The sequence below is a fragment of the Protomyctophum bolini genome (assembly GCF_963924005.1).
Source record: "Protomyctophum bolini genome assembly, chromosome: 11".
NCBI lineage: Eukaryota > Metazoa > Chordata > Actinopteri > Myctophiformes > Myctophidae > Protomyctophum > Protomyctophum bolini.
Window position 1 is genome coordinate 21237053 of NC_137872.1, and position 25874 is coordinate 21262926.

The following is a 25874-nucleotide window of genomic DNA, read 5'->3' on the forward strand; positions in this document are numbered from 1 at the left end:
TTAATTTAGACAAGTACTCCTGAAATTCTAAGTTTACAAAAAGCCCTGGAGAGGCTGTGTGCTAGCATGCATTGTGAAGCCCCTGGCTTGTCTGTGTACCAGTGAGGCCTTTTTTTCTTCCACTTAGACTTCTTAAAGGAGCACTTTCATCCATATTTAACTGTAGGCTATATCTTCGTAATGTTCTTCACCAACAACGCTCATTGTAAGATGGCAAGGTTTCGGTCTACTCCCTCTGATTGGTGTGCTGTGCGCTTTTTTGTCAGTGAAAAAAGGTAGTCGACGAACATTAACACGGCTTAGAATGCTCCTTTTGCCCATGCAGCCATAAGCAGTGAATGGTTTATTGACAGTCCGTGCCATGCCAAACACACTGCTTAACTCAGTGACTACAGGAGAGGGGGGGGGTGTGTTGTCGGTGTGGGACTATTTATACAGACTCTATATTGTTTAGCATGTGCCAACGTACCGCAACCTGAACTCATAAAGAAATCCTTGTAAAAAAAAAAAAAGTCGTAGCGTAAAAGCTGTGTCTCTGTGGTGTATTCTGTCACGAAAAAAAAGAAATTAAGGGGGGAAAAACATTGGCACATAAAAGCAACATGGGGAATTAACCTAAGCCATGCACTGTTAAATGCACACATGCACTGTAAAAATAAATCCTTTGAAAGTTGAGTTAACATGCAGAGTTTAGTTTGGTATAGAGAGGCTGACACAGCACTGTCTCCTCGCTTTGCAGCCTAAAGGCACCACAACCCCAATGAATCCTGCACAGGGGAATGCTGGGTAATGTACCGTATTAATATCTCCCAAGTTCAGTGGATCTCAAAGTGGGGTCCTTGGGTTTCCCCAGAAAAATGTGTACTTTACGGGGTGCATACTTAGTTTAGACTAGTCATTGGTTAGACATGGGTTAAGGTTAGGTTTAGGTGTGCTGCCCCGTGGGAGGTTAGGTTTAGGGTGAGGGTTTGCGATAGGTTGTAGTTGTAGGACTAATGACTGGTCTAACCAATGACGAGTCTAAACCAAAAACTGTCTAAACTAAGTACTGCACCCGTTATTTACCTTTTATCCAGTTATATGTTGTCTATTTATTTAAAGCAGAAATAACGTGCAATTTAAAATGTTTTTTTTTATAGTTTGTCTATGTCCCTCAAAGTTGTTACTTGTCACGCCTCGCTCCTCTGCCTTTGAATTTGAGCTTTGACTCATTATTATTATTATTAGGTTCAAACCACTGGACTGATATTTGGCTTGACCTTAATGCTTATGTGGTTGATATTCTGTATTTGCTTAAGTCAAGAAAGGAAGTTGTTGTTACTATTCTTGCCTTTGTACTTGTTTACTAATACTGCAGTCTAATGTTTACTAATACTGCAGTCTAATGTTTACTAATTCTGCAGTCTAATGTTTACTAATACTGCAGTATAATGTTTACTAATACTGCAGTCTAATGTTTACTAATACTGCAGTCTAATGTTTACTAATACTGCAGTCTAATGTTTACTAATACTGCAGTCTAATGTTTACTAATAATGCAGTCTAATGATAAAATCAGGCTTGTTTCCATTCCATGCCAGCTTGGAAAATCCAATGGTGGACATTGTAAACAAAGTGGAAATGCTAATTTGGAACTGAAGACTGAAGGAGAGGAGGAATTATACAAAGTAGGGTGACATTGATGACATCACCATGAGGAGAAAAATCAGTTGAGCTGTTCCTGAGAGCAATTTCCATTAAAGCACCTATAATATGATTGTTCAAAATTGGTTATTTGTGGGGATAGAAAACACACATGGGAGCCCCAAAAACACAAAAGAAATGGAAAAAGTTGAATTTTATGTTATAAGTCCTTTAACTCTTAACTGCCAGAATTGTTTATAGTCCCTTCCGTGCCGAGGAATTGTTCCGCAAATTCATGGCCCATGAACCGGAAGCAGAATTGAGATACAGTGGTTTCTGCACGACAGCACGGACACTGTGTGTGATGCCCTGTGTGTAGTTGTGTCCACACTGTGGTGTAACACTGTGTGTAGTTGTGTCCACACTGTGGTTTAACACTGTGTGTAGTTGTGTCCACACTGTGGTGTAACACTGTGTGTAGTTGTGTCCACACTGTGGTGTAACACTGTGTGTGATGCCCTGTGTGTAGTTGTGTCCACACTGTGGTGTAACACTGTGTGTGATGCCCTGTGTAGTTGTGTCCACACTGTGGTGTAACACTGTGTGTGATGCCCTGTGTGTAGTTGTGTCCACACTGTGGTGTAACACTGTGTGTGATGCCCTGTGTGTAGTTGTGTCCACACTGTGGTGTAACACTGTGTGTGATGCCCTGTGTGTAGTTGTGTCCACACTGTGGTGTAACACTGTGTGTGATGCCCTGTGTGTAGTTGTGTCCACACTGTGGTGTAACACTGTGTGTGATGCCCTGTGTAGTTGTGTCCACACTGTGGTGTAACACTGTGTGTGATGCCCTGTGTAGTTGTGTCCACACTGTGTGTGATGCCCTGTGTGTAGTTGTGTCCACACTGTGGTGTAACACTGTGTGTGATGCCCTGTGTAGGTGTGTCCACACTGTGTGTGATGCCCTGTGTGTAGTTGTGTCCACACTGTGTGTGATGCCCTGTGTGTAGTTGTGTCCACACTGTGTGTGATGCCCTGTGTGTAGTTGTGTCCACACTGTGTGTGATGCCCTGTGTGTAGTTGTGTCCACACTGCAGTGTTTGGTGTTTGCTGAGCAGCTTAGCACTCTACTGTCTGAGACTGGAAGTGTGCTTGTAGCATCCGGACACTGACAGGCAGTCTGGGGGAGAGACAGTCAGGGACCCTTTGTGGGTCCCCTGGGACGGACGGACGGACGGACGGACAGACAGACAGACAGACAGACAGGTCCTCCCAGGAATGTGACACTATCAGTAGGAATGCCTCTTACACTCTCCCTCTCTGTTCCTACCAGCTCTGGAGTGAGTGAGTGTGTGTGTGTGTGTGAGTGTGTGAGTGTGTGAGTGTGTGAGTGTGTGTGTGTGTGTGTGTGTGTGTGTGTGTGTGTGTGTGTGTGTGTGTGTGTGTGTGCGTGTGCGTGCGATATCCTACCCCGATGCATACCAGTGAATGGGGATGACACTTCAACCCAACATTGGTTGGGGAGAGAGAGAGAGAGGGAGACCTTCCATAAATATCTCCCCTCATGCTTTTTCTTTCTGCGAGTGCAATGAGAGGCGAGTTCAGGGAGTGCCTCGTTCTCCCAGGAACACGAGAGAAAGTTTTAGACATTTTTGTAACTATTTGTACCGTCCCAGTCAATTTATGAGAGAGAGAGAGAGAGACGTGGGAGGGGGAGACCACAGAACACAGAGGTCTTTTTAGGGTGTTTGGAGTGCGGTCAGGAGCCCCCAGGAGCAAGAACAGGGGCCCAGAACCACTATGGGACAGAGGAGGGGTTTGTCTACCTCAACCCCCCCACCCCACCCATTACCTCCCCTTCTCTCTCCTGACACTGTCTTTCACCGCCATGGTGTCCGCCAGCTACACCCCCCCCCCCCCCCCCCCCTCATATTATGCTTGTCCACTCGGCTCCATTGACTTCGGCTGCAGTTTGCCACCCAGTGTGACGAATCTGACGGCTGGAATTGCAGGGTAGAGAAAATGACGTTGGCGACCTTTCCTCGTAAGCTCCCTTGGACGGGTACAGGAAGTGCTGTGTTCAGACGGAGGTTAATGGGTGCCAGCCATAGAGTATTAAAAGGATAGAGACTGATCTGGCGCGAAGCTCCGCCCCCTCCCTCCGCTATTCATGTCAGTGGAAGTTGCTCAGTGGCGCTTTGAAGCACCCGGAAGGACCGTCTCAAAACGTCTACCAAATTTTGGTGGTCCAATGCGGAAGTGCATTCCAGCGCTCAATGTTAAAGCCCAGCTGCACGGGGTTTCCTCGTCATGAATCAACGGGTCCGCCTGCAGTCCTTCCTTTTACCACTAGGGCCCAGCGCTTCAACGTTGGAGCGCCTCACTGGCCCCTTGGTGCCAGCTAAAAGCACCCAGCCGGACTGAGTTATAACCCCCCATTTATCGTTTGTCACGCGCTGGTGTAGTGCGCTGAAAATAGACTCTTTTAAAAAAAAGCTCAAGTTATGCAGCTGTGAGCATTGAGACATTGAGACCCTGGTGTCCATATATATATATAGGACACATGCATGGATTTAACCACTTATGTGGTTGACTGGAGTCCCTCAGGGCGCTATGCTAGTGCTTGTCAGTTTGCTGTCATTGTGGGGGAAACTCTCACTGAAAGGAGCCGATTGACGAAATCAGAGCTCTAAAGTGTTGGAGAAGCTTTGCCCGCAGCCCATCGGCGGCAAGTGGCATGCGATGGGGAGTATAAAAAACTTCCCCAAATATGTTGAATTTTGATTGGAGGAGGATGATAACAAAGTAACTGTGCGTGCGTGACTTGTGAGTATAGCAGAACTTTAGAAAAGGACATTAATTATAGGATTAGGATAGGGGTTTAGAGGTTTTCTACCAAAAATAGGCGATCTGTGTGAGATTGAAGAGCAGCTATTTTTTTTCTCAGGCTTTTACCCTCAGTGTTAAAGATGGTGAATTGTTTTTATGGCATTCATGAAATCCCCATCCTAAAATCTTGATGTCCGCACGAGTATAGTACAGACGTGCGTGCGTGCCACTGCGTGTGTGTGTGTGTGTGTGTGTGTGTGTGTGTGTGTGTGTGTGTGTGCGTGCGTATAAAGCATGCAGTGATTAATCTGTGAAGTGTCTGGACTCGACATGCAGTGTGCTGTGAATCAGTGCTCAGGATGGTAGGCGGGGCATCGCTGTGCGTCGGCGTGCCCCGACAAGCGGCACGGCCCTCGTATGCAGTTTAAAGTCCTTAACTTTTCAACCTGTGACCCAAAACTGAAATTAGATATTCGCTCCAGGACCAAAACTATAGTGATAATGTGATAATAGCAGCTATTTATAGCTATTTTCACTACTATTTGTCCTAATTTATGGAATTTCTTACGATTACTGAAGAAATCATTGGATTTTGTTATTAATTCAAAGGGGTACAACATAGGGCCCTATGAGTTACAGAACAGACCCATAATGGTCCGTTTGGGACCCCAGAGTGGAACCTTAGAGTATATATGAATAGAGAAGACACCCGAGTTATCCTCCCATCCACTTGCATTAAGTTGCTCAAAAGCACATGAGGCAATTTCACTCCTCCTTCCTGGTAGGAACAGAGTGCATTCTGGGATGGATTTGCCCCAAACACATGAACGCGCTGCAGTTGACTATCATTATGCCGTTTGTGCGCGTTCACGTATGAAACATTCGTTCACGTGTCACGGCCCCAATCACATGAACGTGCGCAATGATAGTCAACGGACCAGCGCTGGCTCGAGCTGCAATACCAAATTTGGCCACTATGTCCATTTCGGCTCAGGGTTTCCTCTGGGTGCCTTCTCTATTCATATATACTCTATGAGTGGAACCCATTCAAGGATGTTGAGAACCAGTGGACTAGCACTGTTTGTGTGTGTGTGTGTGTGTGTGTGTGTGTGTGTGTGTGTGTGTGTGTGCCCAGACCTAAGCCCCGCCCACCCTGCCTGTAGCAAACAGAGGCTGTTTCTGCTTATAGCCTTGCGGCCCTCCCCGACCTATTGAATGAGGTCCTTTTGTTTTATTGAATGTTTTCATCATTTCAGCGAATTTACAGTGAACCGTGGGGAGTCTTAATTAAATGAAAGCCAGCCGGCAGGGAGGCAGATGTAATCCGTGTTGTTTTGAACGCAGTATTGAAGAAGGCTTGTTGTTTATGGCTCAGACCATGTGGTTCCCAAACTAGTGAAAATAGCAGATATACAAGCTCACAACGCGGCGTGTGTAATACTATGCTGGTTCCCAGCATAGTGAACTTGTGTGTGTACAGTACAGTACAAATGTTGAATGTAATCTAATGTCTGATGTATCTTCCTTTCTTTCTCGTGTGTATGCGTGTGTTTGTGTGTACGTGTGTGTGTGTGTGTGTCACCAGGTTCTCGGCCCTCCACCATGCGGCTCTCACAGGGACCAGCGAACTGCTCAACGCACTGCTGGAGGCACATGCCACCGTCGATGTCAAGGACAGCAACGGTATACCAGACTCTGTAGACGGCATATTTTGAAGAAAAAAATTATTAAAATAAATAAATAATAATAATAGTGCTTTTTAGCTCAAATCCCTATATAAACTATGAGACCTGAGACCAGTCTTCTAAATCATGACAGTTTGTCTATTGCATTCAAACTATTTCATGTCAAGGAACCCAGTTATATGTAATTGGCCGCCGACCCCCATCTGAAAATATGTTGTTCCAGGGAATCAAGTTGATTCATGAGTTAAAAACTCGTTTTCATGATTATTAAAAAATAGCTAAAGTATAAAATAAGATAATGGTTAAAAGTGGTTAGAAGTTAGAACGCTAATAGCAACAAAAGATGCGTTCCAGGTCTTAATGGAATGAAAGCTCATTTATAATTTTTGGTCTGGAACGCAGGCATGCGGCCTCTGCACTACGCGGCCTGGCAGGGCAAGGCGGACTCTGTGCTGACCCTGCTGCGCTCCGCGGCCTCCGTCAACGGGACGTCCCAGGACGGCCACATCCCGCTGCACCTGGCCGCGCAGTACGGACACTATGAGGTGGTGAGTACTGACTGCACACAACTCTACTTTTTGGTTGTGAGTAAATATACCGTTGGCGTATACTGTGTCCCCCCTTTTTTTGAGTTTCCTAAAAAACAGACAAAAAATATTTCAACAGATTAAAAAAATAAATAAAATAAATTCTAATAATTGAATAAAAAAAATGAATACAAATAGAAGTAGTGAAAATGGCCGATTACTACTTCCGGGTTCACGGGGCCGATTCACGGGGTCTTCTTCGCTGCCTTTCCCGTGCATTCTGTTGGCACTGCCGACCACAGCGCTGGAGTCAATGATGGCATGGAATCGGTTAAGATGTGACGGTACGCTCTGCGGCGCGAATCTGGTTGCTTACGCTACCTCACATCTCGTTGTTTAGGCAACCTCACAGCGCTCTCGTAAGTAAAAGAACTGTGCGCGACGAGGCGAATGAGAGGTGAAAGAGAGGCGGTCCTTACTATTGTTTGATGTTCTTCACGTTAGGAGATCTTGGAACTTCAGCAGCAATTCGCGCTGCGTTTGTTGGCTTTGCTCCCCCACAACGACGGCAGGTTGCTCTCATTGACCTCGCCGGAGCTGAACACAAGTTTGACTTTGTTGTTTTGGGGAACGCTGCAGGCCCCTCTCTCCCTTCTGATCCTTGTGCAATCCTATCACTGTATTATATAAGCTTCTCTCTTTCTTTGGAATACTGTAGTCATGTACCCCCCCCCCCCCCTCGCCCCCGCCCAATACCTCCAATCATGGAGAACCACACACGGCGGTGCTTCCTTCCACCCCCTCTGGGTCTACTAGGCCAGCCTGAGCCTGTGTGTGTGTGTGTGTGTGTGTGTGTGTGTGTGTGTGTGTGTGTGTGTGTGTGTGTGTGTGTGTGTGTGTGTGTGTGTGTGTGTGTGTGTGTGTGTGTGTGTGTGTGTGTGTGTGTGTGTGTGTGTGTGTGTGTGTGTGTGTGTGTGTGTGTGTGTGTGTGTGTGTGTGTGTGTGTGTGTGTGTGTGTGTGTGTGTGTGTGTGTGTGTGTGTGTGTGTGTGTGTGTGTGTGTGTGTGTGTGTGTGTGTGTGTGTGTGTGCGTGCGTGCGTGCGTGCGTCGCGCCGCGCGTGAGAGACTGACTGAGAGACACGCACGCACACCGGGGCTGTGCATGAATGAGGGAGAACCGTGTGTTAACCTGTCTGCCACCGATGGGAACGTGTTGAAATCATAGCCACTCATTCTAATCTACAGCACAAGTCCAAACACTTGGATGCTTTTACTAAACCAACCCCCCATGCAATGGAATAAACACTTTAAGCCTTATACAGTTATATACTGTAAACTATACGTCGTTGTACAACAAATAGCAAAAACAGCCAATCTACAGCCGATATACAGTATATATATTATATATATATATTTAACCGCCTCTGTTGGGTGGAAACCTCATAGGCTATGTCCAAAAGTTAAAAAAAAAAAAAACATAAAAAAAATGTTTATAACACAAAGTTAAATGATAGGTTTCTGCCTGACAGCAACAATATAAAAAACTTCTAAACCTCAGATCAAATACCTGGCTACGGTGTGTAGTACCCTCATTTACAACCGAGGGGGGTAAATATCTTGTCTTGCTTCATCTCTTGTTCATGGAACAAGAGATGAAGCAGACCAGACTCTAACTAGAAAGCAGTTCCCTACAGAAACTGCGTGGGCTCGCCAAAAGACGCAATGTATATAATGTACAGTAGAAAATGTATTAAAGCTGAAGGAAAAGTAAAAAAAAAGAATGTATAAAATGTGTAAAAAGAATAAGCATAAATAACTGCATAAAAAAAAAAAAGTTAAAGTTTTTTCTTAATAAGTAAAAAAAAAGTTAGTTTTTTTTTAATAAGTAAAAAAAAAAAAAGTTAAAGTTTTATCTTAAGTAAAAAAAAAAAGTTAACGTTTTTTTTCTTTTTTTTCTTTTTTTCATTTTTTTAAGTTTTTTTTTAATTTTTTCAAATTTTTTCAAATTTTTTCAAATTTTTTCAATTTTTTTTATTTTTTTCATTTTTTTCAATTTTTTTCAATTTTTTTCAATTTTTTTCAATTTTTTTCAATTTTTATTTTGAAAAAAAAAAAAAAAAAAAAAAAAGTTTTTATTTTTTTGCGTGCGTGCGTGCGTGCGTGCGTGCGCTTGCGAGAGCTGTGTAAAGGCCAGCCAATAGGAAGACAGGGTGTGTGTGTGCGTGCGTGCGAAGACAGGGTGTGTGTGTGTGTGTGTGTGCGTGCGTGCGTGCGCGCACTTGCGAGAGCTGTGTAAAGGCCAGCCAATAGGAAGACAGGGTGTGTGTGTGCGTGCGTGCGTGCGCGCACTTGCGAGAGCTGTGTAAAGGCCAGCCAATAGGAAGACAGGGTGTGTGTGTGCGTGCGTGCGTGCGTGCGTGCGAAGACAGGGTGTGTGTGTGCGTGCGTGCGTGCGTGCGTGCACTTGCATGTGTCTAGCCTAATTGCACAAATAGCAGACCTACAAGCTCACAAGGTATGGCAGAGCAACTCATTGAGATCTTGTAACTTTAATGTCAAGCCCTGTAATTAAGCCCTTATATGTCTCAGCTGTGGAAGTAAAAAGAGTTCTACTACTTGCCAGCACTATGACTGGGAGATTTCAATGGTCCTGGATGGAGGAAACTATGCCCCGAACAAATTGCTCTATCGCAAAAAGTAAAAGTCGAATGCAAATATTTTTTTCGCTGTGAGTGGCCTGAGATATTGAGGTACACCATGTGCGATTGTGGTGTTGGTACGATTGAAAATGTGGTTATAAGAGCGAGTTAAGAATTGTCAGCGCGATAATTTCCTCGTAAGAATTATACAATGGAGGTCAATGAGCAGATTTACTGTTTTTGTGTCACTTAAAAGGCCGTAGTTCACATTCTGTATGTCTCTGTACTTTGGTGGTCACATTGTGTGAAAGAGGACATGTGTGGCTACAAAATGACCAAAGAACATGCGTGTAAAATGAATACTTTGGCCGGGACGACAATTTGTTTGGTAAATTTTCAAGGAAAGAATTTCAGTCTCCACACTCTAGTCAAAGAAGGCCCGCACTCTAAAATGGCACTAATTACGCGAAACGGCCTGCGATTGAACTGCGATTTCGGAAAAACCGTTTAACGTAATCGAACACGGTTTGAACCACGAAAAAGTCCAGAGTCGTGTGAGCGTTCTAAAGTTTAAATCACGTTTCTACGACAAAGTATGCCAGAGTAATGAGGCTGCAAAAGTGAGGTTGATTTAGAGATAAATCCCATACAAAGTCAATGGCAGGAAAAAACTATAAATAAAGTTAAATATGTTAAAAAGTATAAACTTTTTCAAAACAACTTTTTCACCAATGAAAGTTCAAAGATAGATCAACATTATAAAGTTTGAATGAAGTTTCAAAGTGAAAGTATGACGGAGTAATAAGAGCTCAAAAAAGTTAACTGTGAAAAATGGGACCTTTCTTCCATCGACTCTCATTATAAAGGATGTAAAAAAAAGTTAAAAAGTTAAAAAGTATAAAAAGTATAAAACTTTGTAAAAAGTTGTATGCAAGCAAGCATAACTGCAAAGAGCTGAACAGTTTGAAGTTTGAACTAAAATTCTAGCATAAAGTATGTGGAAGTAGTAGGGTGTCAAAAAAACGGCGGAATAAAGAAGTATAAATATAGGCTGGCAATAACTAGTGTGTGCTCGCTGTAGCGAGCCCACAATTAGCCTTGAAAATTCCCTGAGAAGTTTCAAAAGGATCACCTCTTTATGTACTCTCCAATATTTGTCTCTGTGTAGGCTCATATATTTATTTAATTCTGTACATATTGTACAAGTCTATATCAATGTAGCACTTTGCCCCTTTACTTAGGGTTGTATCACCTTGTAGTTTCTGATTGTATTTTTAGGTATTCTTGAGGTTAAACATGGATGTTTTTTGTAATGTATTGTTGTAGCATTGACGTGTTGTGTGTGTGTGTGTGAGTGTGTGTGTGTGTGTGTGTGTGTGTGTGTGTGTGTGTGTGTGTGTGCGCACGCGCGCTTGTGCTTGCACGTGTGTTTGTCCCGCAGTCAGAGATGCTCCTGCAGCACCAGTCGAACCCGTGCCTGGTGAACAAGGCCAAGAAGACCCCGCTGGACCTGGCCTGTGAATTTGGCAGGGTGAAGGTGAGCTTTGACCCTCCTCCTGCAACGCCAGCCAGCTGTGTGTGTGTGTGTGTGTGTGTGTGTGTGTGTGTGCATGGACATTGTTCTATTTGTCCTTTTAACTGTCTTCAATTTGTTCCAACAATAACTGAAACAGACCCACATATCTCTCTCTCTATTGCACGCACGCACACACACACACACACACACACACACACACACACACACACACACACACACACACACACACACATACACACACTCATAGTATAATTCATCATCAACAACAGGCTGTTGTCATCATCATTTTTCGACCGTGGTCGAAATCATAGATTTCACAATGCCACGCCAGACTTTCCGGTCCTTCATTGCCATCCCAAGTTCCTGCTTACTGATGCATGTGTCCCTAGCGATGACATCAGGGAACGACAGTTTTCTACCTCTGGTCTGCTTTGAGGCAGGACTCCAGAGAAGAAGGGAAGATATAACCTCATTGTCAGCTCTGTTAACCTGACGCTGCCAGATGAGGGCGGTATTGGGGAAACATATTCCCCAACACAACACTCATCTGGGATCTCTGACGGAGTTGAGCTGAGTCCAATATCTGCTTCGTACCGAACCAATCAGCGTGAGCTAAGGGCGGGATATGTGCGAAACCGGATGTGAAGCTATACAGACACGTCAATATGATTGGTTGTGTTTGCACGCCCACACGGTGATAGACAGACGGCCCCATCCAATCATCTACCAAGTATATTGAAAAAAAGGAACAGCCCCGTCATCGAATTGGCTCCCGAGATCCCAGATCCAAATAAGCTGTGAAACAAATTTGTGTAGCAAGCTTTTTGGATCTGGCAGCGTCAGGTTAAGCTCTGTAGCAGTGGCTGGCAAACTGTGTTCTTCTGGATCGGACTAGTGAAGAAACACGGGGAAGGTTGCCGTATATTAGATTAGTCGATGGGTGGCTCTTCCAAGACAGATTTTGCGCTCTCATTAGAAGGCGGGTGTAAGTGCCTCTAATTTTCTCTAATTTATTTGAAAGTGTCCATGTCTCGGAGCCATAGAGTAGTAGTTTTAATCTCATTCAAGATGATATCCAGACAGTGTATTACATCCAGACAGTGTTTTAAACGTAATCATCACGCTAAAATATGTATTTCCTGTAGGTTGTGTACAGGTTAGAAATAATCCGCTGGCTTTTCCCAATGTAATATAGTAATACAAACGCACGTGTGTAGAAAGCGTGTGCGTGTTGGGCACATGTATGTGTATGTTGTGAGCACATGCGACTTGTCAGGGGGTCTCTGTGTGTTTCAGACATCAGCTGCTGTGTGGTGCTGTCAGGGAGTGGCCAATGGCAGCTGCTCTCCTCATCTCTCTCTTTCTCCTCATCTAGTAGGCTTCATTAGTAACAGTGAGCGCATTTAGCTACTGCTTAGTACTATTGGCGACATTCGAAAGCCTATTTGGGTTGAGCTTATAACCACGGGCTGCTTCTGTGGCCAACACGGAAGTGCCTCTTGCCTAAAGTATAGTTTCTGACCGCGACTGAGGCCCGCCGTTTGCAATGTTCAGCAACTGGTGCTGCTAGTTTAGCTTTGCTCGGTGGTGCCTCGCGTGGCTCAAGTTTGCTTGAGCCGACTCAGGGCCGTTCGAGTTTCGACCCTATAGGCAGAGAATAGTAAATAATGTTCTTGCGGGAGCACTTTCCCCGCTGGCTACTGGGCAATCACAGCATGTCCTTGCACAAGCGTGCTGGCCAATCAAAACGCGTCCTTGCACAACCCGTATATAGTGAACTCTGTAGGGGAGCATCAGGAGATCTCCACATCTTCTGTTGACAATGAGACAGGGCTATGTTACCGACAGCTGATGCTAGCGACCCGTACTATTGTCGCTACCTACGGCATCACTAGTACAAAGCGCTAGCATATTCATACGCGGCAAACATCGAAACATTTGTCGTGCATCTGTTGTTCCCAAGCCTTCAAATGAACGTGTTCTCCTGGATTGGCAAGGCGTTCCTTCCTAATGTTCTGTAGGCCTACACACTGAGGCCATTCCAGCAGAGCTGCGCGGAGTCGCAGCCAAACGTCTGGAACCGTTTATGGCGCTGAGGTCGCTCAGGCATTACCTCACGGTCACCTGCGGGGGGTGGGGGCTCGCTTTAAATCACGCAAGCCCCCAAAGTCCCACAAGTGTGTGTGTGTGTGTGTGTGTGTGTGTGCGCGTGCGTCCACATATTTTTCGATTTTGCCGTGCATGTTTATCTGTTCTGCAGCTTGAACTTGTCATAATTCTATGATGTGATTGGATTTCGCTCCCTCTCTTTCTCTCCTCTCCTCCCAACTGTGGCTTTTTATTTAACTTTTGCGATCTCTTGCATGACCCCTTGTCTCTTCTCATCTCTCATTTATCTCTCTCTCCTCTCCCTTCACCCTCGCTTCCTCCCTCCATCCTCTCATCACTCTCAATCATCTCTCTCTCTCTCTCTCTCTGTCTCTCTCGTGGCCAGGTGGCCCAGCTGTTGTTGAGCAGTAACATGGTGGTAGCGCTCCTGGAGGGTGAGAGGAAGGAGCCCACAGACTCTGGCTTCACCACGCCGCTGCACCTCGCTGCACGCAACGGGCACAAGGACATCATACGGTGAGAGCAACTCCCCAAAGATCCACTGGAAGAGATTTGTAGCGGCCAAGCTTGCAAAAAGCACTTTTCTTTTTTATGATCAGCACTTTATTTTTTGTTACAAATAGACAGAAAAAACAAACGCAACAGCATACGTATGCATGGACATTATGTACTGTATGAGCACAAAAACCTAATATAAAACAAGGATAGACAAGATAAACAAATAATTTTAATTATTAGTTTACACGACCAAACCAAACACGCAGCATAATCAACCGTATCATAATGTAAACTAAGACAGTCAAGAGAGAGACAGACGGACCGCTGAACCAAGTCCAATCTGGGTGAAATTCACATTGGAAAATGAATATAACGGCGCGGTGAGCCCGGCCCGGCCCGACTGGCTTTTGGCTCTAATGCATTCTATGGTTCACAGACATGCCGGTCTGACAGACAGACAGCAGACGGAGTCACTAGGGCTAATTAGCCCTACAGTATATAAAAAATAGAAGTCCACATTATGGCATCAGCGCATGCAATTCGGCCAGTCATAGTTTTAAGCCAGCTCACCTTAATTAATTATAATATGGGCAACTGTAGCTGTGTAGGCTGTAGGCTACTACATTGAGATCAATCAAGTTTGGTGCCAACTAAAGCCAAACTAAAGCCTGGGAATCATTTTAATATGACGACATCATGAAATGAACCTGCACTTACATCTGACAAAGAGGATATGTAGGCTACCCGCCGTATGGTTGAAATGTTAAATAGCTATATACTGTATATAGGCCTACGTGTCCATGATCAGAACAAATCCATTCTCCACATGGCATTCAGACAGATGACAGTGAGATGATATTAATCTAAAAGACGGACTTCCACCAATTAATCAATGCAGCTCTGATTTAAAATAGTAAATACTGTATAAGATAATGTGTTTGCTTTCTTACATTAAATAAATATGTACAGTATATTGTTGTCAGGTGGTTCTGTGGCATGTGTACACTCTCTGAGGTTTTTTACAGGGTAGTTTGGGGTCCCAAAAATGGTTTGGAAAATGGGGGTCCCCGTGGCATAGTGCATTATCAAACTGTCGGTCCTCTCTAAAAAAGTTTGAAAATCAATCGTACTGTAGCTCTTGTGGTCCAGACTCCAGAGCTAAATTTTTTGAAAAATAAACTCTTGAGAACTACTGCTGGTACAGTGTGTTCCCATGTCTGGCTACCAACCAATGCGCCACCAGCCTGAGAGAGAGAGAGAGAGAGAGAGAGAGAGACATAGAGCGACAAAGAGAGAGAGAGAGAGAGAGAGAGAGAGAGAGAGAGAGAGAAAGAGAGAGACATAGAGAGAGAGAGAGAGAGAGAGAGAGACATGGAGATAGAGAGAAAGAGAGAGAGAGAGAGACTCTAGCGGAGCGAGACGGTGCCATTATTATGACCCACTTCTGTCATTCCTTACAGTCACGCTGCACTCTTAATGCGTGTCCGTCTTCCCAGGAGTTTATATGGGCCAGTTACGAGGGCCGGATTAGACGGTCCACTCCACTTATCAGTGGTAGAAAAAGTATTGTTTTGTTTTACTTAAGTAAAAGTATCAATATATCTAGAACTACTCTGTTACAAGTTTTTTTCAGTATGGATTTGAGGAAATGTACAAAAGTATTGGCATCAAAATGTACTTAAAGTACCAAAAGTAGAAAGCACTTTTTTTTTTTTGGAAAATTGCAGAATTACAAGCTCAAAATGCGTCGCATTGCGATTCGCGACACCTCGGCTATTTTCAAATGGCCGAAATCTATATAGGGCTGAAGTGTTTAATGTATGTTTTTGTAATAATAATCAAAGTAACTAGTAACTAAAGTTTTCCAATAAATGGAGTAAAAGTTAAATATTTGCCTCTGAGATGTAGTGGAGATACTATTGTACAGTATATAGTAATGTACTCATGTAAAGTACAAATACCACGTGCGTGCGTGCGAGCGACACTGTGTATGGGATGTCATCCTTTTTTATACTTTTTCCCCTTCAAGAGCTGATTCTAAAAAAGCTTTCTGAACTACGTATGTTTTTATGTCAGTGGTTCTCAAATCTCTTCATGTCAAGTACCCCCAAAATGATATGTATTTAGTCGCAGTCTCGCAGACTCCCATCTCAAAATATTTTGTTCCAGGGACCGCCCAGAAGCATAGATTTGAGTAAAAAAACATCACTGGGAAAGACTACTAATTCTAAGATTTGCACACAAGTTTTCATATCTATGAGCTGGTACAGTACTATATATCTATGAGCTGGTACAGTATATCTATGCGCTGGTACAGTATATATATGAGCTGGTACAGTATATCTGATATTTATCATATCCATGAGCTGCTTTAGAACGCAGCAAATGGGTCATGTGAGGATGTCATGTAGAGATTGTTCAGAGCACAGGGGGGATGTGGGGCCTGTCAACTGTGTGTGTGTGTGTGTGTGTGTGTGTGTGTGTGTGTGTGCGCGTGCGCGTGCGCGTGCACGCTCGCAGCTCTCCCAGCACTCTCGCAATATGCCTGCCGTGCCTCAAATTCCCAGAACGGCTCTGAAATTCCCGCTCACATTCCTGCCTAATACCAAGATCCTTGTGACTGAAAGAGAGCTGGCATTCGAGCTGTGTGTGTGTGTGTGTGTGTGGCACCTCGCTGAGACAAAGAGATACCAGACGCTGTGCAGGCTTCGCCGTAAAACAAGTCTCCCATGGAAATGGAGTGTCTGTGTCATGTATTTACTGTAGTCTGTCTGTCTGTCTGTCTGTCTGTCTGTCTGTCTGTCTGTCTGTCTGTCTGTCTCAATCCTCAGACACTCAACAGAGGACCATTAGACTATCATACTTTAAAGACTAAAGAGCAGTGATTCTCAACCTTTTAACATTTTAAGGACCCCCAGTTTGATATGCATTCGATTAGTGCACGGCTTTGATGCAGCGTTTTATTTCTGCGTCCCCGGTTTGCACTGTTGAATCCTCACCGTGGTCAGTTAATTCGTTCCTGACTACCAATCCTTTTGCTGCATGCATTTCTGGACCCCCTGGAACTGTTTCAGAGGGGGGGGGGGACGACCTAGTACACTGGCCTACTAGATCTCTTCAGATTTAGCGGCCTTCGTGTCAGACTGCAAACCCTGATCACAAAAGTCCTCCTTAAGCCATGTCTGAGGAGAGAGTGCAGCCCTGTGGGCCTACAGTATATGCATATGATATGGCAACAAAGCCTGCATATCTGGGTTTTAACCTCTCTCTCTCTCTCTCTCTCTCTCTGTCTCCGTCCTGTATGCCAGCCTGCTGCTGAAGGCGGGCATCGACATCAACAAGACGACCAAGGCGGGCACCGCCCTCCACGAGGCCTCCCTCTATGGCAAGACGGAGGTTGTCCGGCTGCTGCTAGATGTAAGTCCATCCCAGGACAGGACACACCACGTCGACATGCATGGATTTGACCCATTAAGACCTGGAACGCATCCCTGTCACCGTAGCGTTTGACCACGTTTAACCATTATTTAAACTTTAGCTGTTGAAAAATAGCAAGCTTAATGGGTTAAGTTCTCAGTCACCACCACTGTTTTTAAGCTTGAAGATCGGCTGTTTCCGGTGGTTATTGGTTATTTTAATAGAATTTGAAGCAGCCATATAGGCAATGGAACACAAGTTCAGAAACTTCTTCCATAAAACCCTAATGGTCGTCTCGGATATTTCACAAAAGCACAGGTTAATCTGCGAGTTATGGTTGAACAACAGCAGCATTTTAGTTTAGAATGATAGTCTCGTGTGACCAGACTGTTGCCTCTCGCAACCGTCTGCTTCCGTCACACAGTCTGGAAGCAGACTGTTGCCTCTCGCAACCGTCTGCTTCCGTCACACAGTCTGGAAGCAGACTGTTGCCTCTCGCAACCGTCTGCTTCCGTCACACAGTCTGGAATCTCTGATCATAAGCAAGCGATACTGTGGAAGTGAAGCCTCCTCTCCACTTCCGTTTCGTCTTTACAGTTACGCAAATTCGTCTTAATATAAATCAATAAAACGCAAGGCCCGACAATGAAGAACAAACACCCGCACACTGTCTTCAAATGCAGTGAAAAAACATAGCAACGTTTCAACCTATCTTTTCACTGCATTTGAAGACAGTGTGTGGGTGTTTGTTCTTTTTCCTAATATAAATCGAAATCCTCTAAGCATATATAGCTTGCTGCTTAGCAGAAATAGAAATAGAAATAAAATAAAACAAAATGGAAAGATATTTTAAAATATATTTTTGTGAAAGGAAATGTCTTGCTCGGATTACGGAAGGTGTAGTTCCAGACTATATAGCAAAATCACAGATTACAACTTTATTTTATACATTTTGCTTGAATCCATGTGACACAGAGACACAGTGTAGACCACTGGTTCCCAAACACTGGGTCGGGACCCATTTGTGGGCCCCAGACAAAAAAACATTCCCAAAAAACGCGGTGCAAAGTGGCTTGTAGATCTGCTATTTTCACTAGTTTCGGTCCCGTGGAGACATCAAAGACTATAGACTACGAAGACGACCCGCTGCTTAACGAGAACCTCACCCTTACATGTAACATGATTCCTGTCACGTTGTTGTGACGAGGACACCTCCTACTCCTGTCACTGTCTCCCTCTGCACTGCATGGAGACATGTCTCCAACTCCATGACTTCACATTATGTCCTCCTCACAATAGAACCATATAGTATCCTGAAAATCCTGAAAAGTTCCCATTTTAATTGCTCCCATTGACTATAATTGACTATAATCTGTCTTTGCCACAGCGTAATAAGTGTGATGGCTGTAATGATTTGTGTGGGATTCTCAGACGTTGCAATTTGCAACTCGAGAATGCTGCCATTCACTATATTATTTGTTTGGGGTTTTTTGGGTTTGTTTTTAGATTAAATGGCAAATTTACTTAAAGGAGCACTTCACCCATGCATTTTCAACCATATCTTCATATTTGGTTTGTCACTGATGCGATTCATTTTCTGCCCCACGAAGGGAGGTTTCTGCCCCACAAAGGGAGGTTTCTGCCCCACAAAGGGAGGTTTCTGCCCCACAAAGGGAGGTTTCTGCCCCACAAAGAACTTTGTGAAATCCTCGTCCCCCTACAATGAACACAGCAGAGTGCTCCCTACCCCACTGACAGGGCAGGAAACGGGGTTGTGTCACTGATAGGGTGGCACCATTTCTGTCTACTCACTCAGAGTCTAATGGGCTCTAGACAGATTCTGCTGCAGATTAATAGTCACCTCTGAGACACTGAGCTCAGCTTTACTGAAGACCCAGTAAAAACGGGGAAATGTTCCTTTAACCAACCGGGAAAGCATCTGTCATAAAAAATATATATAATTAAAAAAATGCAGGCCTCAGCTCTTAATTGGTCATTTGTTTTGGATGAGTATCAGTTAAAAAGCTTTAACATGTGAGATTTGAGACGAAATCAGAAAAGTAAGAAAGAAAATGAGCATCAACAGCTGTCATCTGAAATCAGTGCAAAGCCAATATTCAACAGACAAATGCAAACAGTAAAAGTGTTAATAACTCTTGAGACGTGCACAGCTGTAACCTTACACAGGTCTATTTGGTTACAGCTGTGCTCGGTGTTCAAAACGAATAAATTACTGCAAGGCTTTACTGTGAAGGTTGATTTCACAATCACCCTATCCGTAGTGTCCTGTAATCCTCTCTCCTCCTCATCCCCCGTGAGCCATTCTTTTCTCTCTCACTCGAAGTCACTTCCTCTGAAAGCTGACTTGTTCCGTGGGACTGGCCCACGGGGAGACACTACCTCATCACATTTACATCTGCTTCTCAAATGTTTTCGTGCGAAGGGCCCAAAAATTGAAATGTATTTGGCTGCGAACCCCCATCAGATGTTTTTGTGTGCCAAGGATCCCCAGAAGATTAAAAAAAAAAGAAATCAAAATTATTCAAAATCGTTCAAACAACTTTTCAAAAACAGCAGATGTACAAACTCCACGCGCTACGTCCAACCGTCGAAACTCCCACCCTGTCAGGTGAAAAGAAACGGTTTGGACTCCTCCTCATGCGTAGAAGGAAGCATGAGGCCAGTCCGTTGCTATTCCCAGGTTGGCAGAGGGAGTGTAGAGCCCAGGATTACATTAGATAATTGACAGTGGGTGAAAATATGGGTTACAAAATTGTGGGATAAAAAAAAAGCACTGCACCAGCCTACCTTGATGACTGTTAAAGGCTATAGTAGATGTGGTAATTGTGTGTATGTACCCCATGCAGGCCGGGGTAGATGTCAACATCAGGAACACGTACAACCAGACAGCCCTGGACATCGTCAACCAGTTCACCACCTCCCACGCCAGCAAGGACATCAAGCAGCTCCTACGAGGTGAGGGGGAGTGCACGGACACATCCCTGGTTCCTGGAACAAAATATTTTTCAAATGGGGTTCCGCGGCCAAATATAGGGTCCTTGACATATTTGAGCAACACTGATCTCAGGTTTTAATGGGTTGAAACACGAGTATCTTAGTATGTACAAAAGCATAAAAAACAACAAGACATTAGCGCTTTTCCTTCCCACTTGCAACTTTGGCTCCCTAGCTCTCACTTCACCGACCATGGAAAAAAGAAAATCTTGAAAAGGATTGACAAAGAAAATTCTCTCAGTCAGACCCAAACATCTTGCATGGGTCGACCTCTTGTACATGACAGAGGAGGGAGACACGGAGCAGATATTGACTCCCGAGCAGCACAGACCAGCTGTAAGCTCTGAACTCACAATGCAGCTGTGTTTGACCCCGCCCGGGGGGTTACCGGTATGTAACATTAATCAGCTCGCGCAAACACCAAAGAATATTTACTGTAAGCGGTCACAGTGAAGTTAAGTAAATAGTACCAAGAAGAAAACAATTATAAGTGCTGCAAGGTAACGAACCATAGGATAGCAGGTACACATCAAACCTAGCATCTGTCTAAACAACATGTTATCTAAATAACAGGCTGTACTTCATGCATCTGCGGACAAGCAAACAGCATTCATCGATCTGTGTGTGTGTGTGTGTGTGTGTGTGTGTGTGTGTGTGTGTGTGCGCGCGTGCCCTATCTCACATTTAGGGTTGGCAACTTATTTTAGAATCTGGTAGGTGATCAGTTTGGACTATTGAGGTGATCATTTGAGTTGATAAAACACAACCATTATTAATCACATTATTGTTTGACGTGCATAGAATGTTTCTCCCTAGATTTATTTATTTTTATTTATATGTTTCTACTTTTTAAATTGTTGACTCATTCTATGCTTTCATTATTCTAAACAACAGCCCAGAACGAGAAATCAAAGCAATCATGGTGTTCACTGTCTGGCAATGGGTGATCTTCACACCAGTCAACATCATTTCCAAAGGCTGTACATGTCTTTCAGTGAAAAGGTTGCCCACCCCTATCTGATTTCAGTCTTTGGTGTTTGAATGTGAATGCGTGTGTGTAAGTTGGTTGGTGGGTACGCATGCTTGCGCGAGACGAGAGGCCTGCGCGGGTGCACAGTGCACTTATCCGTTCACCGTGCACGTATCCGTGTACTCGCAGTGTGCATATTTGTGTGTTAGTGTTTGTGTTATGTGCTCTGTAATCCGCTGTGCCTGGGCCTTTGATGTGCGTCTCCGAGCATGGGAACCGGGGCGCGTAATGAGCACTTGTGTGGAAGCGGGAACACGCCTGTGCCTCCCGGCAGCCCCCGGCAGGGAGAGAGATCCACCACTCTCTCGTCTTGTTTACCAGCCCTCTCTCTCTCTGTCCCGGAGAGCCCGAGACATGAATAAGTCCCTGCAAAGCCAGCCGACACGCGTCGCAGATTAATTATTGATGCAGCGTCGTGTGAGCACCGGCCCGGGAGACATGACTCACCCAGGCCCCCACCAAAAAAAACAAAAAAACAAGTGCTAGTAGTGTGTTGTGACAGCGGTGCGGCTTCCCTCTAAACCTGTGCGGTTGCAAACAGTCTTCTTCTCAGAGTCTCAGACTCTTAAGATCCGTGTCTATGTCCTGAACCGTATGCAGAGCTCGATTTGCTTCCCTATAGTTTTATCACATTCCCAGACCTTGTTCTTAATCTTTTCTCGTCTTTGAGTAGGCAGGGATGGACAACAGTGAATGCACATATATCTTCACTGTTGTCCATCCGCTCACCGGATGAAGCCTGATTTATACTTGGTTGTGCGCACCAGTGTTGGGCAGCTATTTTGAGATATTCACTTTTCCAAGCATTTCCAATTTTCTGTACTTTTACTTCTACTCCACTACACTTCAGAGGCAAATATTGTACTTTCACTCCATTACAATTACTTGATAACTTCAGTTACTTTGTAGATTTTGATTATTATTACAAAACATACAGGGCACATTGTGAGCTTGTAGAGCTGCTATTTTCAAAACATTGTTATACATTGGAAGACTTGAAATGGGACATCCGAGTAGATTTTGGATTCCAGACTTTTACTGTGAATACGTTGTTACTGTCGTTACTGTGATTCCAGACTTTTACTGTGAATACGTTGTTACTGTCGTTACTGTGATTCCAGACTTTTACTGTGAATACGTTGTTACTGTCGTTACTGTGATTTCCTATAACTCATTTTAAAAGTGTTTCTCTCTCTCGTCTCCGTCCGCCATGCAGATGCAACAGGTGTGTTGCAGGTCAGGGCGCTGAAAGACTACTGGAACCTGCACGACCCCACCGCTCTCAATATCCGTGCTGGTGATGTCATAATGGTGAGTCATTCTCTGGGGTACCGTAGAGAGGTCTTCGGGTAATCCCAGAGACCCGAAAATATACCCGGGATCCTCCGACACGGCTTGCTCAACGTGCCTTTGAGCCTTCGTAAAAACATGCACAGTTATGACAAATAACTTTAGTAGACAAATAAATTACTAACTACTTTCAGAACGTTGAAAAATATCGGAAATGGCTGAACTACAAGCTGTGTCACAAACGTGTTGTAGATCTGCTGTTTCTGCAATTTTTTTGGAAAATGTTTGAATATGTATGAACATTTTTCAACATGGAAACGATTATGACGCACGCATGCACAAATGCACGGCTTTTGCACGCACAAATGCACGCACACACGTGTGTGTGTGTGTGTGTGTGTGTGTGTGTGTGTGTGTGTGTGTGTGTGTGTGTGTGTGTGTATCAGTGTATCAGTGAGGCATAATGGTTAGCATCCTATTCCTTTAGTAACAGTCACAACAGTGGCCCTAGGCCCTTCATCTTAGCCTCTACATTACCTGTGTGCTGTCCCATTACCTCACAATGCCACACATGCTTCTTTAGGTGTGTTATTTTCCATGTATGTATTGTATTCTTTATTTATTTTACCGGCTATAATGACATGCCAAAAATAAGGCTGAAACTGTTTTATATTCAACCAATTAAAAGTAGAGCTTGTGACTAAATAATAACTACTGTACATTGGATCCATTCAAAAATAGCTCATGTTTTCCCCCATTTCCACTCCAGTAACATTTCTAGCAAGATCATATATTGTTTGGAATTATTTCAGTGTAAATAGTATGGCAACACCTAGTGGTAGGTTTTAGTGTTACACCAAGCACACAGCATCTCAGGAAGCAAAGAAGGCTGGAAATTGCAACTGTGGAGGATTTCATTCATTCATTCAGGCTCAGCTCATGTAAATATTTAAGGAAAGGGTCCCACATCTTAATGAATTTCTTCAGGGAGCCACCCAACAAGCATCGGATTCTTTCTAATTCCACATAGTTAAGTCCACAAAGTGCGTGATGCGGGCGCCGGACATCTCCACCTAAGGACTGCTGCCTTTCTTGGTTATTTCGTTTGGTTTAATCATCAGTTTCATGAATGAGTTTATGCCAATATTGTAAGATATTTTTGGGGAGGAGACACAGCAAAGTTTGTCGGGATCGGGAGTCGAACCCGCGACACACTGTCAGGATCACCAACATAGGTGCCTGGACCACTAGGCCGGTCCGGGCCGGCTGCATACATTTTAATTGGTCGGGGCGTGGTGGTGTGATGTGATTGGTTCTCTGCTGTCTCTTAACTCGTCCAGGTTCTAGAGCAGCACGTGGACGGGCGCTGGAAGGGACACATCCATGACAGCCAGCGGGGGACGGACCGGGTGGGATACTTCCCCCCGTCCATCGTCGAGGTCATCAGCAGGCGAGCTGGTGAGGAGCACGCACACACAGCACGCAATACTACACTGTGTGTGTGTGTGTGTGTGTGTGTGTGTGTGTGTGTGTGTGTGTGTGTGTGTGTTGTCATTTCATTACGTAACGAAGTGCACTGGCTGCGAACCAAAGGGACGATTCATAGCGTGTCAGAAGGTGGCTTATTGGACCATAAACACAAACCACGCACGAACACACTGCAAAACCCAGTGTGTCAACTCAACTGCATTTAAAAGTATCAACTGCATTTAGGAAGGTAGAAATTGACTTTTTTCTCAGTAATGAGGCGATTCTTTCTGTTGTGGGAAGTGAGTTTCAGTTGGCCTACCAAATAAATGCGCTATGTAAAAATCGGATGTAATATTACTCATTCACTCCTTCAATTACTTTAATCCTAGCGTTGCTTTTCTGGGGTGTTGTGAGCTTGTAGATCAGCTATTTCTGCATGGCGAAGACATTTGGTAAACCAAGAACCTAGAATCATCCTGGTTTACTGAGGCACTACATAAGAACCTAGCATCATCCTGGTTTACTGAGGCACTACATAATAACCTAGCATCATCCTGGTTTACTGAGGCACTACATAAGAACCTAGCATCATCCTGGTTTACTGAGGCACTACATAAGAACCTAGCATCATCCTGGTTTACTGAGGCACTACATAAGAACCTAGCATCATCCTGGTTTACTGAGGCACTACATAAGAACCTAGCATCATCCTGGTTTACTGAGGCACTACATAAGAACCTAGCAAAAATCTATTTAGGCATTTAGCAGATGCTCTTATCAAGAGTGTGACATCAGAGTAAGCATGCATTCTAGTCAGCAAACAGGGTAATACATACATTGAGAGCAAAGAACAATGCAGTGCCTCAAGAGAAACTAGCACACCAGGTAAACGGTGAAGCTACAGTAGGCTCTGTCCAAACAGAAGTAAAAGTACTGAAAATTGGAAATACTCCAGTAATGTAAAAACACCTCATAACTGTACTTAGTTACTTTCCACCACTGCAGTTGTGGTCAAGGAAAAAAAAGTGACCTACATACAGTATATCGATTATATATAGACATATATAGGCATAGAACAAAACTAGCTGCTTTTGAAAAAGGTGACGAGAAGGGATGCAGCAAGGAGAGAGGAGTGCTAGGGGGTGAGTCTTCAGAATACTGCGGAACATCGGGGGAGTGAGTCTGCAGTTGTGACTGCAATTGGGGGAGTTTATTATTCCACCAGCCAGGAGGCTGGTGGAGGCTGGTATTTTGAAAATCATTTAGTTAAAATAGACAATCTACAAGCTCACAACGTGTCGAAGGGGTTTAGCATGGACAGAAATAGAGCCCTATAGAAGTCCAGGGAACGCCTCAGTCACTACTTGACACACTTGACACACTACTTGACACACAAAAGGTAAACGTGCAAATAGTGAAATATCGCTCATTGACATTGTGTGGGCGTGTTGGTGCTGACTGAGCAAACACACACGTGTGCAAACACACTCACAATAAACACTGGCATTACTCTCATAAGTTTACTTATATTCACTTACTAATTCACCTCCCGACAAACATTGACCCACTCACATGCACGCACACACACGCACAACCCCCCCACACACACACAGACAGACACACACACACACACACACACACACACACACACACACACACACACACACACACACACACACACACACACACACACACTCATACACACAAAAACCGCTACTTCTGATAAGTGCTGAAGTACAATTTTGACAGTGTCAGAGCTGCTTAAGTTTAATTCACACTTGCTACAACAAACAAATTTGCCCTTTGGAAAATGAGCGCCTGTTTAAAACGACTATCTGCCACCGCTTGTTTGTGAGGTATCTGCGAATAATTGGAAGACATGCGTCACTGAATGACGAGCTAGTGTATGGTTAACGTGTGTGTGTGTGTGTGTGGACACAAACACTGCAGCACAGTCACACACCAGCACGCACTGCACTGTCAACTCTAATAACATACCGTACAACTTTTACTGGTTGGATATAATGTTGCAGTCGTACAGCGACGGCGTTATGGCAGAGAGAGCACGCAACCCAGACGTCCCTCCGTAGCGGCCCTCGTTTTGAAACTAATCCTCCCTCTATGCTTCCAGAACCATCCCACGCTCCACCTATGTCACTCTTTCCTCCTTCCGCATCCATCATCACTCCATCAATCCACCATAAT

General features: G+C 44.3%; 1 protein-coding gene across 2 annotated transcripts in view; it reads left to right on the top strand.

The window, feature by feature from the left end:
- Positions 1–25874, top strand: part of caskin2 (CASK interacting protein 2) — a 97653-nt gene that overhangs the window by 48730 nt on the left and 23049 nt on the right. For both annotated transcript variants that reach the window (XM_080776104.1, XM_080776105.1), the window contains exons 4-11: positions 6038–6135; positions 6540–6685; positions 10745–10840; positions 13335–13465; positions 16756–16864; positions 19732–19840; positions 22126–22220; positions 23540–23657. In XM_080776104.1, the coding sequence (XP_080632230.1) occupies positions 6038–6135; positions 6540–6685; positions 10745–10840; positions 13335–13465; positions 16756–16864; positions 19732–19840; positions 22126–22220; positions 23540–23657 (902 nt within the window). The remainder of the gene's footprint in view (positions 1–6037; positions 6136–6539; positions 6686–10744; positions 10841–13334; positions 13466–16755; positions 16865–19731; positions 19841–22125; positions 22221–23539; positions 23658–25874) is intronic.